Source organism: Hyperoodon ampullatus, assembly GCF_949752795.1.
Source record: "Hyperoodon ampullatus genome assembly, chromosome: 10".
In the NCBI taxonomy this organism is placed as follows: domain Eukaryota; kingdom Metazoa; phylum Chordata; class Mammalia; order Artiodactyla; family Ziphiidae; genus Hyperoodon; species Hyperoodon ampullatus.
The window spans coordinates 76229745-76241897 of record NC_136923.1 but is presented as its reverse complement, the minus strand read 5'-3'; the positions used below and the strand labels follow the sequence as shown (position 1 = coordinate 76241897).

Here is a 12153-nt window from a genome sequence, read left to right as displayed (position 1 = left end):
GAACAGGTTAAAAAAGTGGCTGTATTGGTCACGCTGTAAACCATGCCTTTTTAATCTGAAGGAAGTAGAGTGCTGGCTAGTTCATGGTTCCACAGTAGCAGTAAGGCTTTGCTTTGGTCTTGAAATCAAAAATCATACACGTGACCCAGTGCAAATTAAGGATTTGGTTAAAAAAAAAAAAAAAAAAAGATAGAAAAATTTAACCCCCGGGCTAAAAAAGGGCTGAATTTGATCTAAGAAATGTAAATTACCCCATTGGAATGGTTTGAGTGAGGGGAGAAGGAAGAAGTGCTTGAATTTTTCCCAAGAAAAAAAAAGAAAACTTTTAAAGTGTTTCTGGGTTGCTGCCTGCAGCCACTATACTAACATTTCAACACAAAAGCATCCCTCAAGTCACTTAGTATGTGTACTGTAAACTTAAAAAAGCCCTTTCAACATTAAAAAAGAATGTACAGATATAGTACCTTTTTTATTAAATAGGGTACAGCTGGCACTGGCAGTAACATTTTTCTGTCAATTAATTAAGATTGAAATGTGTAACCAGACACTGGCTTTTTTAAGTGCTACTGAAACAAACACACATATTTTACACTTACAAATAAATGGACAGTGGCTTGCTTCAAGCTACCACACACAAATAATAAATAGTATCAATTACTACTTCCATCTTCAGTAATAGGAAAGTGGCTTATTTATCTAAGCATACTTGGTATACAACCTTTAGAAGGCAAAGTGTTTTGTTTTGGTTGGGCTTGGTTTTCCCCTCGATCTTTACTAGGAGGAGTCAGGGTGAATTCCCAGGCGAGGTGCACAGGTCCAACGCCCCACGAGCCGTCCCAAGATGCTTGGTGCTCTGTGAGGTGGGCTGGACGATGATGACCGGGGAGCAAGGGGCCTCTGGGGCTGGAGGCAAATCTCTAAAGGTTCTGCCTGGGGGCAGGCACAAGCTTTAAATGAAAGGGCCCTGACCTGTGGGGGAGGTGGGTGGGGATCTGCCTGGTGGTGTCGTGAAGTGGTCCTGGCTTGGATCAAGGATCCACACTTGAGAATCTGCCACGTGGCCGCCAGGAGTGGTCAAAGTGCATCCGACAGGAGGGCTTCGGCTCAAATTCATACGCAGTAGTAGACACCAAATTCCACCTAGCTTTGCCTTCCCTTCGCCCCCCATGGTGAGAAATATGAATATCAGAGGCTGTATTATGGGTCCCCACTGCCTGTATGTTCTCAGATCCGCTGCCTGCTGGAACTTGCCTGCTCCTTCAGACGACCCTGCTCCCAGAAGACAAGGACTTAACTCTGCTCCTTTAAATGCAAATTCTGTGGGAAGCTGCCAGTGGGGCCCCGGGCTAAGGCAGATTTGGGTTCCCCTGACTTACTGTTCGGTAAGGCGTTTTGGGTAACACTCCCTGTAGCAGTTTTGCTTTCCTGTACCGTGTGTATCACGACTGATCCTTCGGCCACATGTGTGGCTTTAAGCTGACTACGTCTTCACTGGTGATGTCGAGTTTTGCTTTAACTATGAAACCACAGAACATTGTTCTGCAGTTCAAGGATTCACTTGTGCTTGTCTTTTTAATATGACAAGAGTCATCATTATTTCAAAGAAATTAGGAAACCACATCACTGCAGCATTTCATGCTGACAAAGAGCAACATAAGTGATAAAGGACTAAGGGTTGCTTTTTAAATCTCTGATTATTGCTTTTTAAAAGGCAAAGCTGTGTTAGAGGCAATCAAAGATCTGAAAAGAACTAAACATAACATTTCCTTCATACATCACAAAAACAAGCTACATCTAAAATATTTGGAGATGGAAGTATTTTTAAAAATCACATTGTGTCTGGATGAACTGAAATTGCTTAGCAATATTTCAGATATGGCTCTAGCCCACTGAAGAAATTTGTTATTTAATAAAGAGCACTTTTAGAGACCGAAGTCAACATATCAATACACTAAGAAATGTTTCAAGGGTCCAAATGTCATTAAATAATTATAAATATATCTTTAAAGTTATATGACCATTCACGTTAGCAAGTTACCTCAGATTTTACACATATTCATAATTTAAAAAAAAAAGAAGACAAATAACACACAGCCAAACGCAAACACTATCTCTACCATTATGGCTATAATAAGGTATTGCCATTTTCAGTTTTGCATAAAAGAAGAAGGGGTTAGGTGGGAAGGGGGCAGTTCGGGATCGGATTTCTTTTTGGTTAAATGGGAAAAGGAAAAAAAAAAGTATAAAAAGGTAAAATAAAATAATCTATCCTGATCGGTACTTTTTGAAGTCACTTTCTTAAAGTAGGAAAAAAATTAAAATAAAAACAACTGAACCAAACAGTTCAAATGAGTACTTGCAGAAAGTGTGAAAGCCAAAGTTTGGAACAGTTACTCTGAATGGATGGCAAGGGAACGGAAGCATTCTTTCTGCCCCTTTTCCCTTCGTGGGCACCTGCACCGGCTGTGTAAGCGGGTCTGCCGAGGGCACTGGTCCACACACAGCGGCACCGTGAGGGTGTGTGGTTTCAAAGCACAGGGGACAAGCGTCTTTGCTTTTCCTCCTGCACTTGGAGTCCACCTCTCTGAACTGGCATCTGAACAGGTTACTGAGGATAACAGACCAAATGACAACAGCAACAAAAGTACCTTTTTTCCTTTGTTTGCTCGCAAAGGTACATGTTTAAATAGAGAACGATCTGGAATGTGATTAGGATTGTCTCTCTTGGGCCTCTTGCTTCTCAAGAGCTACCCTCTGAGGGTTGCAAGATCATGACAGAGTGAGTGAATGCCAAGACAAAAAAAAAAAGAAAGAAAAAAACCTTCTAAAAAATAGGCACTTTGTAGATAGGCTAGTTGATATACATATATATGCACTCTCTATATATGTATATGTTGATACATTTGGGATGTGGCTCCCAGAGGCCGCTGGGCCACTGCTGAGGAAGTTTCAATAGGGTCGCCAAACAGATTCATCCATTCTGCCACTAGAATTCAAAACGGTGGGGGAACTGCTGTGGCTTCCGTCGGCGTCAACGCCATCGTTCTGGTTCGGCAGGTTTGGGTTTAAGAGCGTGCTGCCGTTCGAGGTGGTGGTGCACGGCGGTAGCATTCTGGAAGGAGACCGGTCTCCCCCGGGCACCATGGGGAACTGATAGGATCCTGACGAGGTGCCATAGTAGAGATATGGAGTGCTGCTGGTCTGGAAGGGTCCGCTCTGGCTTTGGGAGGAGCCGGGGTAGGGTGGTGGCAGGTAGGTGTGGTAGTGGGTGGTGGCGGACATACCGAGGGACATGCCTGAGGTGACTGGCGGGGTATAAGTAAAGGTGGCTGGATAGTGCATTCGTGGGTTGGAGAAGCGGCTCTCAGTGAGGGATGAAATGCTTGAGAACTGCCTGGGGTCTGAAAAAGGGCCCAGTTCTGAAGCACCTAAAAATTACAACAGAAGATGGGGGGGGAAACATCTGTAAATAGCAGTTAAAATCATGAAAGAATTTATTTTTTTTACAAGAAAAGAAAGAAAACTTTAGCTTTCCCCCAAAGGAACAGCAAGCCACAAACAGACTTTCAAATGCACCGGTCACTACACAGACTTCTGGGGTTTTTCTGTTTGTTTGTTTTTCACTTTACAGTCTTAGCAGCATTGAGCCTCAAGTTCTTCACCCCCAGAGACTCCCAAAGGGCTTTAAAAGCCCAAATGCGTGCTAGGTCGTGTGTGTAAACCAACCCAACACTCTGATCAGACAGATTCACTCACCAGGCTTTAAGACTGAATCCTCATTGATTTTTTTCCCCTCTCTTTTTGTTCCTTGTTGTACCTCAGATATTTGAAAGTGACCTTTTTACTAAGTGGGACATGTTTCTTTGTCTCAACCCAATATAAAGGAATTCCAGAGTGATCTGTTTTGTTATTGGTACTCTTAGCAGGGCCCCTTGTCAATGAAGGAACGTCAAAAAGATACCCTAGCATGGGCCTATCACTTCAACTCTTAAAATAATGTGAAATCCTGTTTTATTCCTCATCTTGGTAACAGATTTCAAAAAAAATTAAATTAGATTTCAATGTTTTCTGGAACTATCTTACCTATCTGGGGGTGTATGGGGAGTGTCTGACCCTTAGAAATTCTCCCAAGGGGCATAAACTAGCAGGTTTTGAAAGTGGGTGGGGGGAAGGCTTGGTACCTAGGAATCACTGCATTTCAAGTCTTGATGGGAGAAGTAGGACCTGATTAAGGCCACGTGCCAACAGCAGCTTTGGGGAAAGGCTCGCTGGTAGAGGCGATAAAGCAGGAGGGTACCTCACCATCCACCTTCCGGACCCCTGTACCACATCCTACAGAATTAGCTTCAGGCCAGTTGGAACTGGGAACCTGAAGCAAAGACAGTTTTCCTCTAAAATGTAAAGTCCTTGAACTTCTAAAGCTAACAGGGTACCTCCTTAATAGGTATTTCTGGCACTTAACTTATGAAACCACAGTTAGAAACGACTTCATGTGGAAATTAGTTTTCGGAAATGCCAAAAACTTATAGCTGTGATCTTTAAAGACAGGGTTATGAATTTCTATCACTGACAGAATTGTGACAAGCCGTTTTATAATACCAGTGTTCTTAAGATTTTGTTCACACCTAAAATCTTCCAATCCTTTGGATCTCATACATTTGCTTTTCCTACCACTTTTATTTGTAAGGGAAAGCACTCAGTAATCCTTGAAGGTCTTAGTGAGCAGGTACTTCTTCAGCTTCCATTTTTTATAGCCACGTTCTTGGATACTACAATATTTATTAAACGAATCATCCCAATATTTTTCTTTCAAGGTGCTGATCGAGAGTTGTTCATTTTTGTTAAAATGCACACTGCCTGTGTTCTTTATAAAATGCTCGGGGCAAGTGCCCTGATGTGCACTGATAGCAAGAAGTGACTACTTCAAAGCAATATATCGTTAACAAGGTGTTTCTCACTCATGGACAGTCCCAATCAGACAGCCCCACCCAGCCCAGCCCAGCAATTGTGAAAAGTCTCACCTGCCTGGCTCTTCTTACTGAGAGTGGAAGGCCAGAGGCAGAAGTCAGAGGTGGCAGTGTCATCATCTGTAAAATGAGGGGATGAGCTCTAAGTTCCCTTCCGGCTCTAACGTTCTATCACCGTGAATCCCAAGACAGGAGGAGAAGCAACTGCCTTGGGGGTGGGGAAGGGGAGGCAGAGAAGGTCCCACCCCTCACAGTACCTTCCCAGAATCCACAGGCCCATAAGCAGAGAGTAAAAAGCTGGTGAGCAGCTTCTAATACCAGAAGCAAACACTTTCAAGATGACAAACCAAAACTAGCACCGTCTGGGCAGTTACTCTCTGCTTTTTATAAATTCTTCCATCCTCCACTGGCCTCTCCCTAACCCCACCCAAACATGAAATTCTGACAAGCTCACGTGTGAAAAGGTACAAGAAGTGATTAGGACAGAATCGCCAACGGGGCCAGATGAGATCTGCCATCTCCCTGCCCTGTGCTTCTGTAGTGCCTGACACGATACAGGCCCTGCCTAGAGACCAGAGATGTTCTCGGCCAGCCTGATTTTCACTGCAGGGCATCTAGGTGAACTTGAGTTGGCAGAGTTAATGGGTATAGGCAGGCCACTTCTGTGCACTTTAAGTTCAACGCTCAGCTCGTGAGAGAAACCAGAATAATGTGAGCAATTTCGAATGGAAAGATGTCACCCTTAAAACATCAGTGTTTGCCCCCGACAGGAGCACAGAGCTCACACAGGTAGGTTCATCAATGTAAAAAATGCTTCTCGTGGGTATTTATACTTAAAATATACTGTCGTCATGATTAAAATTCCAGGTGGTTTCCCTGCTTTTGATGCAGAAGCCTCATTAAAACCCTTTACGTGGGACCCTGCCAGTAAACTCCAGTGTGGTTTTGAATTTCTCTCTCCACCTCCCACCCCCAACTTCTCGATTTTACCTGATGCATTTGCCTGATGTTTTTATTATCCATCACATGCCAGGATCACTCTACCTTTTTGGCTTCTAAATGCCAGCTAATGTAAATTGACATTCATTTCTCAATTAATGAGCTCTGGCTGTGGTTTATAGAAAACAATGCCACAAACTTCCGCTGGCTTTACAGAACTTTGACCAATGACTTCTAGTCATTTGAGACTGTCATGTCTTGAGGATTAACTCCTTCTGGGCAAAGAGAGCTCATGAGGACTTTAAAGGGATTATATGGTAATTTTTATAAGTTACAAAAAATAAAATTTTCTGGAACTTAGTTATTTCGTGTTACACTGCAATGTGTTCTGTAGGAAGAAATTTTAACAACTTGCTGCAGTATCATGTGAGATCTCTTATATAATAATCAATGATGGGGAGATGGAAGGAATTCTAAACTTAAAAAGAAAGAACTTAAACCCCTTCCTAACCTTCGATTACTCATAATAATTATTACAGAAGCAAAGGATATAACTAAATTTTCTTTCCTTGAATGGGGTTGTACCTGTACTTCTAATCTCCGTTCTGTACAAGATCTCAAGTTTTTCTTTTAGACCATCTTCTCAGGTTATTTCGACCTTGTGTCCTAAACTATTCATACCCATGTCACCAGCCACATTACGTACAGCTACAAACTATCTATAGACCTAGATATTATGTCAACTAAAGTAAAGAAAACATAATATCTACTTATTAAAAGGATCAGGATGAAAGCCTGGAGAGTTCTAAAAGTACTCTTACCCCAATCTAATTTTAGAAATGTAAAGCCAAAGCTCAGTAACGGCCCCAGTGATCTGCCTTGTAGCTTTAGAGCCAGTTTAAAACTCCAGATTACAACCTACCGATTAAATAAAGCCAGCACTGCCAGGAGTTACTTGAAGCCCAAGATAAACATGGTGCATCTTCCTGATAGGCTTGTTTTACCCAGCATGGAGACAAGGGTATGCTGTACAGTAAACATGGACATGATATGGAGTAGAATGCAACACTTGGGTGAATTTTCAGACAAACAAAAAATGACTTCAACAAAATTTTGCACTTGTGAAGCTTTCAACTATGCCCCCAGATTCCCTAAGGTACCCATTTATCCTCCTCTGCTAGTTTGGGGTACTCTGGTGAAAAAAAATCCAAACCCCTCGTTTACTGTTTAGATGATCCTAATCTAACCTGCTGACAAATGGGGAAGCTAAGCGGAGAAGGGAGCCATGTGCTCTACAAAAATCACAAAGCTCCAGAGAGGCAGAACCACAGCTAGACAAGACCTCTTTGACCTCCAACCACTCTGCAGTCTTAGTCACCCTTAAGGAATTCGGTGGACACAACCACAGATATATATTTGCTGTCTTACGAGCCTATCTGCCGAAATAAATTTGCCTAGAAATATTTAAGTAGGTTCTTCTGGTGCCCATGTGCTGCCCAATGAGAGCTACTGTTCTTGGGACACTGTTTAAAAACTCTTCCGGGACCTGTTGATCTAATCTGCTCAACAGTGAGCAACTAATTCAGTTGTTCATGGCATAATGTGAATGAGACCAAGGTCAAGGGCTTGATTCCCTTAGGACCTGCTGGTTCCCTACAGATGCATTTCATTCCACAACTGCTCGCTGCACCCTTAGCCAGTCAGACAGCTGCAGATTTATGTAGCTATCATAAATAGAGCTGCAAGAGCCTTGCTCATTGAAACGGCAGCAGCGGCAGTTTTTCACAACCTAGTGTATCTGGGGAAGAATATATTAATAAAATGCCCATGAAGCTCAAATAAAAATAAAATCGATGTTAAAAGTAAAAATGTCTTGCTCCTCTCCGCCAAAGGCTATGGGGAAAAAGGAAATGGCCTCCCTTTACCCAACCAGGTCTCTTGGGTCTCCCAAGCAAGTGGAAAGTGTAGGGGAAAGGAGTGAAACCAAGATAAGAGAGAATAAAAGAGAAGCTCTGATCTGATTCCTGCAAGCCTCCACTCAGCGCCTTCCACACCCCGATGGCTAAGGAGAGTTATCTTGGGTCATGCTTGAGTCCTAACTAGAGTGAGCTGCGGAGGGCAGTGATAGTCTAATCCCTGTTCATCTTCCCCTTTGGGGCTTCATAACAATGATACTTGATGTTTCTAGGCCTTTACCCAGTACTTTCACATGCATTTTCTTATTCAGTAGACCGTCAAGACATTGTGGTTGGTTGAAAATGGGCCAGGAGAGCTCTCAAAAGGATGGGAATAGGAGTTCGAAAAGAATAGCAGACTGGGGTACTTGCCATTTGGGGCTGTCAGCTAGGAAACATCGTACCCACGTATCACACCCTCTCAGCAGTGGAATTTACACACCCCAGCCAAGGAGGGCAGGTCGGGGTGGAGAAAAGGACAAGGGGCCTTGAATCCAGGTGGAGCACAGATGGGCAAATGCAGAGCCCTCTGCCCTTTTTTAATGCAAGGGCAAAAATATACAGAATGAAAAGCCATCAGACTTCTCAGCTATGAAGCGTTAACTTCAAAGCTTCATCGGGGCCTTTCAAATGGTAGGAGTTGTCGCCACACCAAATCTCAAATAACGTCCGGGTACTTCTTATTAACCCCCTCGCAGCATCCTTTCTATTGGAACATATAATACACGAGATCTCCGCAGAGCCGCTCTCCTCTAAGAATCTTCTTCTCCTTCTACATTTTGGCTGCCACCTTCCCAACTGCTCTATTATATAATTTCCTATTTCACTCCTGTTCGAAATAGCATTTATTTTCCATGTCACTCTTTCGGGCCCTCAGCCACTACTTTACTGAATTATTAGCTGTTTCGTAGCCTGTGTTCTCCAACTACAAAGTAAGCTTTGGATGGTAAAGATGATTTATTTTCCTTTCCTATCCCTCAGAACCGTCTATATTATAAGAGCTTAAATTTTTTTAAATATAAGTGTACGAATGGGTGGATAAATCAACAAATAAGTAAATTAGTTGGGGGATCAGGAACTCTGCACAACAGCTGGTACATTTTTGACGCATCAAGAAAATAGATATTATAATAAACATTAAGTAATGCTGACATCAAACCTAAAATGTAACTCAAATATGATTCCATGCCTATAAAGCCTCGTAAAACTCTCTTTAAAGGGTGTTCAAAGCTCTCCCCAAGCATTGTTACATCGGTTGACTTCACGTTTCAGACAGGGGCCCGCAAATGGCAGTTGCCACTAGTGAACGGATTTCTCTGTTTGGCCACCGTGCTGTTCCCAATATCCTGAGAGCCCGTATCTGTGTGTAAGTCTACACTGGGGAGCCACGGGGAGGAGAGAGGAAGGAGAAAGAAGGCCAGGCCAGAAAGGTACAGCCTGCGGGAAGGCGAGTCAGCACGCTCCTCTCCCTCTGGACCCCAAGGTAACTGCTGCCACTAAGGTCACGTGGTTTATCTGGAGTGGGTTGGAAAGCTTGCTTCCTGTCTGAATTTCTAGATAGTCTATAGAGCCAATATGTCAGCATCATCCAGAGTTGTGGATGACCTTTATAGATGAAGAGATGGCACCCTGGAGACACGTGGATCTGCGTGACATCCCGAGACGAAAACGTGGTCCTCCTGTCTCAGGCCCGAGTGTGCTACTGCCTGTCTGCATCCCTGACAGTGCGTGCCAGCGGGGAAACGTAGAGCTTCGGCCTTGAGCTTCCTTAGATCTGCATTCTATGGAAACACACACAGAAGGGGAAAATCTTCCACCTTTTCAGGCCACACAGGGGCAGAGCCTTGAAACCAGAGGGTGTCATCCCGACCCAGCTCAGGTCACAGCCACCCTTCACCAGGGGTGACTGAGCAGCTCTGCAAAGGGGGTGCGGAAAATAAGGGTGAGGCTATTGGCATAGTCAGAGCCCTCTGTCCTACTCTTCCACGGTCACGTCCCACTACTGCTCAGTATCAACCTTCCTCTTTGTGGCGGGACATGTACTCAGGACCCTCACGACAGCTTTGCTCATCCCCAGACTCACGGCCACCTCTCTTTTCTCTGCCAGACCCGGGTACGTAAGCACTGCCTTCAAAGCTCACCACTACACAAGGACTTGCCAGGTATACAAATGCCTATCACCTTTTCTTTACCCTATACAGCTGGAACGTTTACAGATGTAAATTTTACCACTCCATGCATTTTAAAGTATCATCACTGGTTTTAGAGAAGCATTTTCATTTTCCAGCTAAAGCGAAAGCAAATGAAGAAGAAGAACCATGTATCCTTTGAAATCCTACCTAGTAGGGGCTTCCCTGGCGGTCCAGTGGTTAAGACTCCTCGCTCTTAGTGTAGGGGGCGCGGGTTCCATCCCTGGTCGGGGAACTAAGACTCCGCACACTGTGCAGCCAAAAAAAAAAAAAAAGCAGCTCCCCTACCTAGTTCACGGTATGGTACTGAAAAAAGACGAGTACTTCCAAAACATCTACTAAACGAATCAGTTACTAGCATAGACCCAAGCAAGCAACATGACAGAAGCAGAAATGCTATGTAAACATTACCTAAAATCAACTTTCGACTTTACGCAGAACATTACTTTGCATTTTCCACACTGAGGTTTTAAGAGATTTTTATATCAGTTTTCTTACTTTCCCTGAATTTGTTCCCTCACACTAAAATGATCAAGTATCAATCACTAAATTACTTTTACTTTTAATTTCATTAGATAATAGGTGGAAAAATATACCTCACTGGGGAGAAATGTAATGGATCACACTGATGGAGAAGAAAGCAGCAAAATGAGAATCTGAAATCGATTTTTTGAAGATAATGAGAGGTCAGACTAGCAAGCTCCGTAGTTTTGCAAAAGAGAGAAAAAGTGCCTCGACTATCCAGTATAAATATTTATTTTCCGTGTTGTAATGAATTGTACTTTTCCACTGCACGCTCACAAATTCTGAAAGACCAGCTGATCCCAAGGCTCAGAAAGTATGCTATGCTGAAGGAAAGAGAGAGAAAGGAAAAATAAAAATAAAGCAAAAAACGCACAACCTGGCAATTTTCAGAAACTTCAACCATCCCTTTAACCCACCCAAATTTTGAGGATATGGTTGGAATAATACATTTCCTCTTGGTGAGAAGGAGGGAGGCCATAGATGTGCAGTGCGTGTGTGTGTGTGTGTGTGTGTGTTCGTGTGTGCATGGGGAGGGAGGGTAAGAGAGAAGGAAGAAACCAAAGGGTGAAGGGGGGAGAGAAACGGAGGAAAAACGAGAGAGAGATCTTCTTGCTAGGCCTTGATTAAGAACTTTTTAAAGCCTAGGAAGGGTGGATAGTCTTTGAAACCAGATCCGCCACAGGAAGGAGGCCAGCACCCAGGACACCGTGTCTTTCAGAAGGGGCCACCCACAGTGCCGCGGTGGTCATATGACTGCTCTGTCACATCCTGAAGCCATTTCCAGCCCATGCACACGTCTGTGCTCCCATTTAGAGAGGATGGGATATATGGGGAACACACATATGGAAACACTTTCAGAGAATCAGTTTCCATGAAATTCATAATAAGCCAAGTGGCTTCAGATGTGGTTGCGTTCCTCCGATTAGCCAGGAAAAAAAAAGAAGGAAGAAAAGGAGGAAAAAGGGACAAATCCACCCTTTCAGACCTTATTTCAGTTTCAGAGAAATTAAAAACCACTAATGACTTATGGCTACCAAAACACAGAGCCACAATTAAGACAGGAGGAACTAGGAAAAAGAGGGACAGAGGTTTAGAAGCAATAGCCTTTCCCTCCTAAACATAACAGCTTCAATATCAGTAATCTTGTCTTAAATCAGGGGGAGGCTTTCCTGTGACGGTATCTGCCTAGGGTGGCATAATTTTCTGACATCCTGGCAACAGGCAGTGCGCATGCGCACGTGTGGGGTGGGACCACGCGGACAGAGGCAGAGGCTAGAAGACCGGCTTTTATTCGATAACATATGTGGCCAATTAAGATTATTTTAAAAATTGCAACTAAATGATAAATTGTTCCTAAGTAAATCTTTCCAAAAAGGCTGAATGCAGAGGGGACAGCCTGGTATTTTCCTGTGGCCTGTGCTAATGGTAACTCAGACTATATTAAAAGCAGAAATTTATGAACTGGTTGAGATGTTATATATTAGACAATCAAGCTTAGCTGATAGGAAGGCATGAAATACAAGAAGGGAACAAATGGGGGAGGGACTTTAAAAAGGGACATTGAACTGATATTAGTAA

At 43.4% G+C, this 12153-nt stretch overlaps 1 protein-coding gene across 4 annotated transcripts in view; it reads right to left on the bottom strand.

The window, feature by feature from the left end:
• Nucleotides 1-2949: 2949 nt before the first annotated feature.
• The window catches only part of RUNX2 (RUNX family transcription factor 2), a gene marked incomplete at both ends in the record, with an annotated part of 211258 nt that continues 202054 nt past the window's right edge, over nucleotides 2950-12153 (bottom strand). For 3 of the 4 annotated variants that reach the window (XM_079712414.1, XM_079712416.1, XM_079712417.1), the window contains 2 exons: nucleotides 2950-3428; nucleotides 5022-5087. In XM_079712414.1, coding sequence (XP_079568540.1) covers nucleotides 2950-3428; nucleotides 5022-5087 — 545 coding nt within the window. The remainder of the gene's footprint in view (nucleotides 3429-5021; nucleotides 5088-12153) is intronic. The other variant, XM_079712415.1, reaches the window with a different exon arrangement.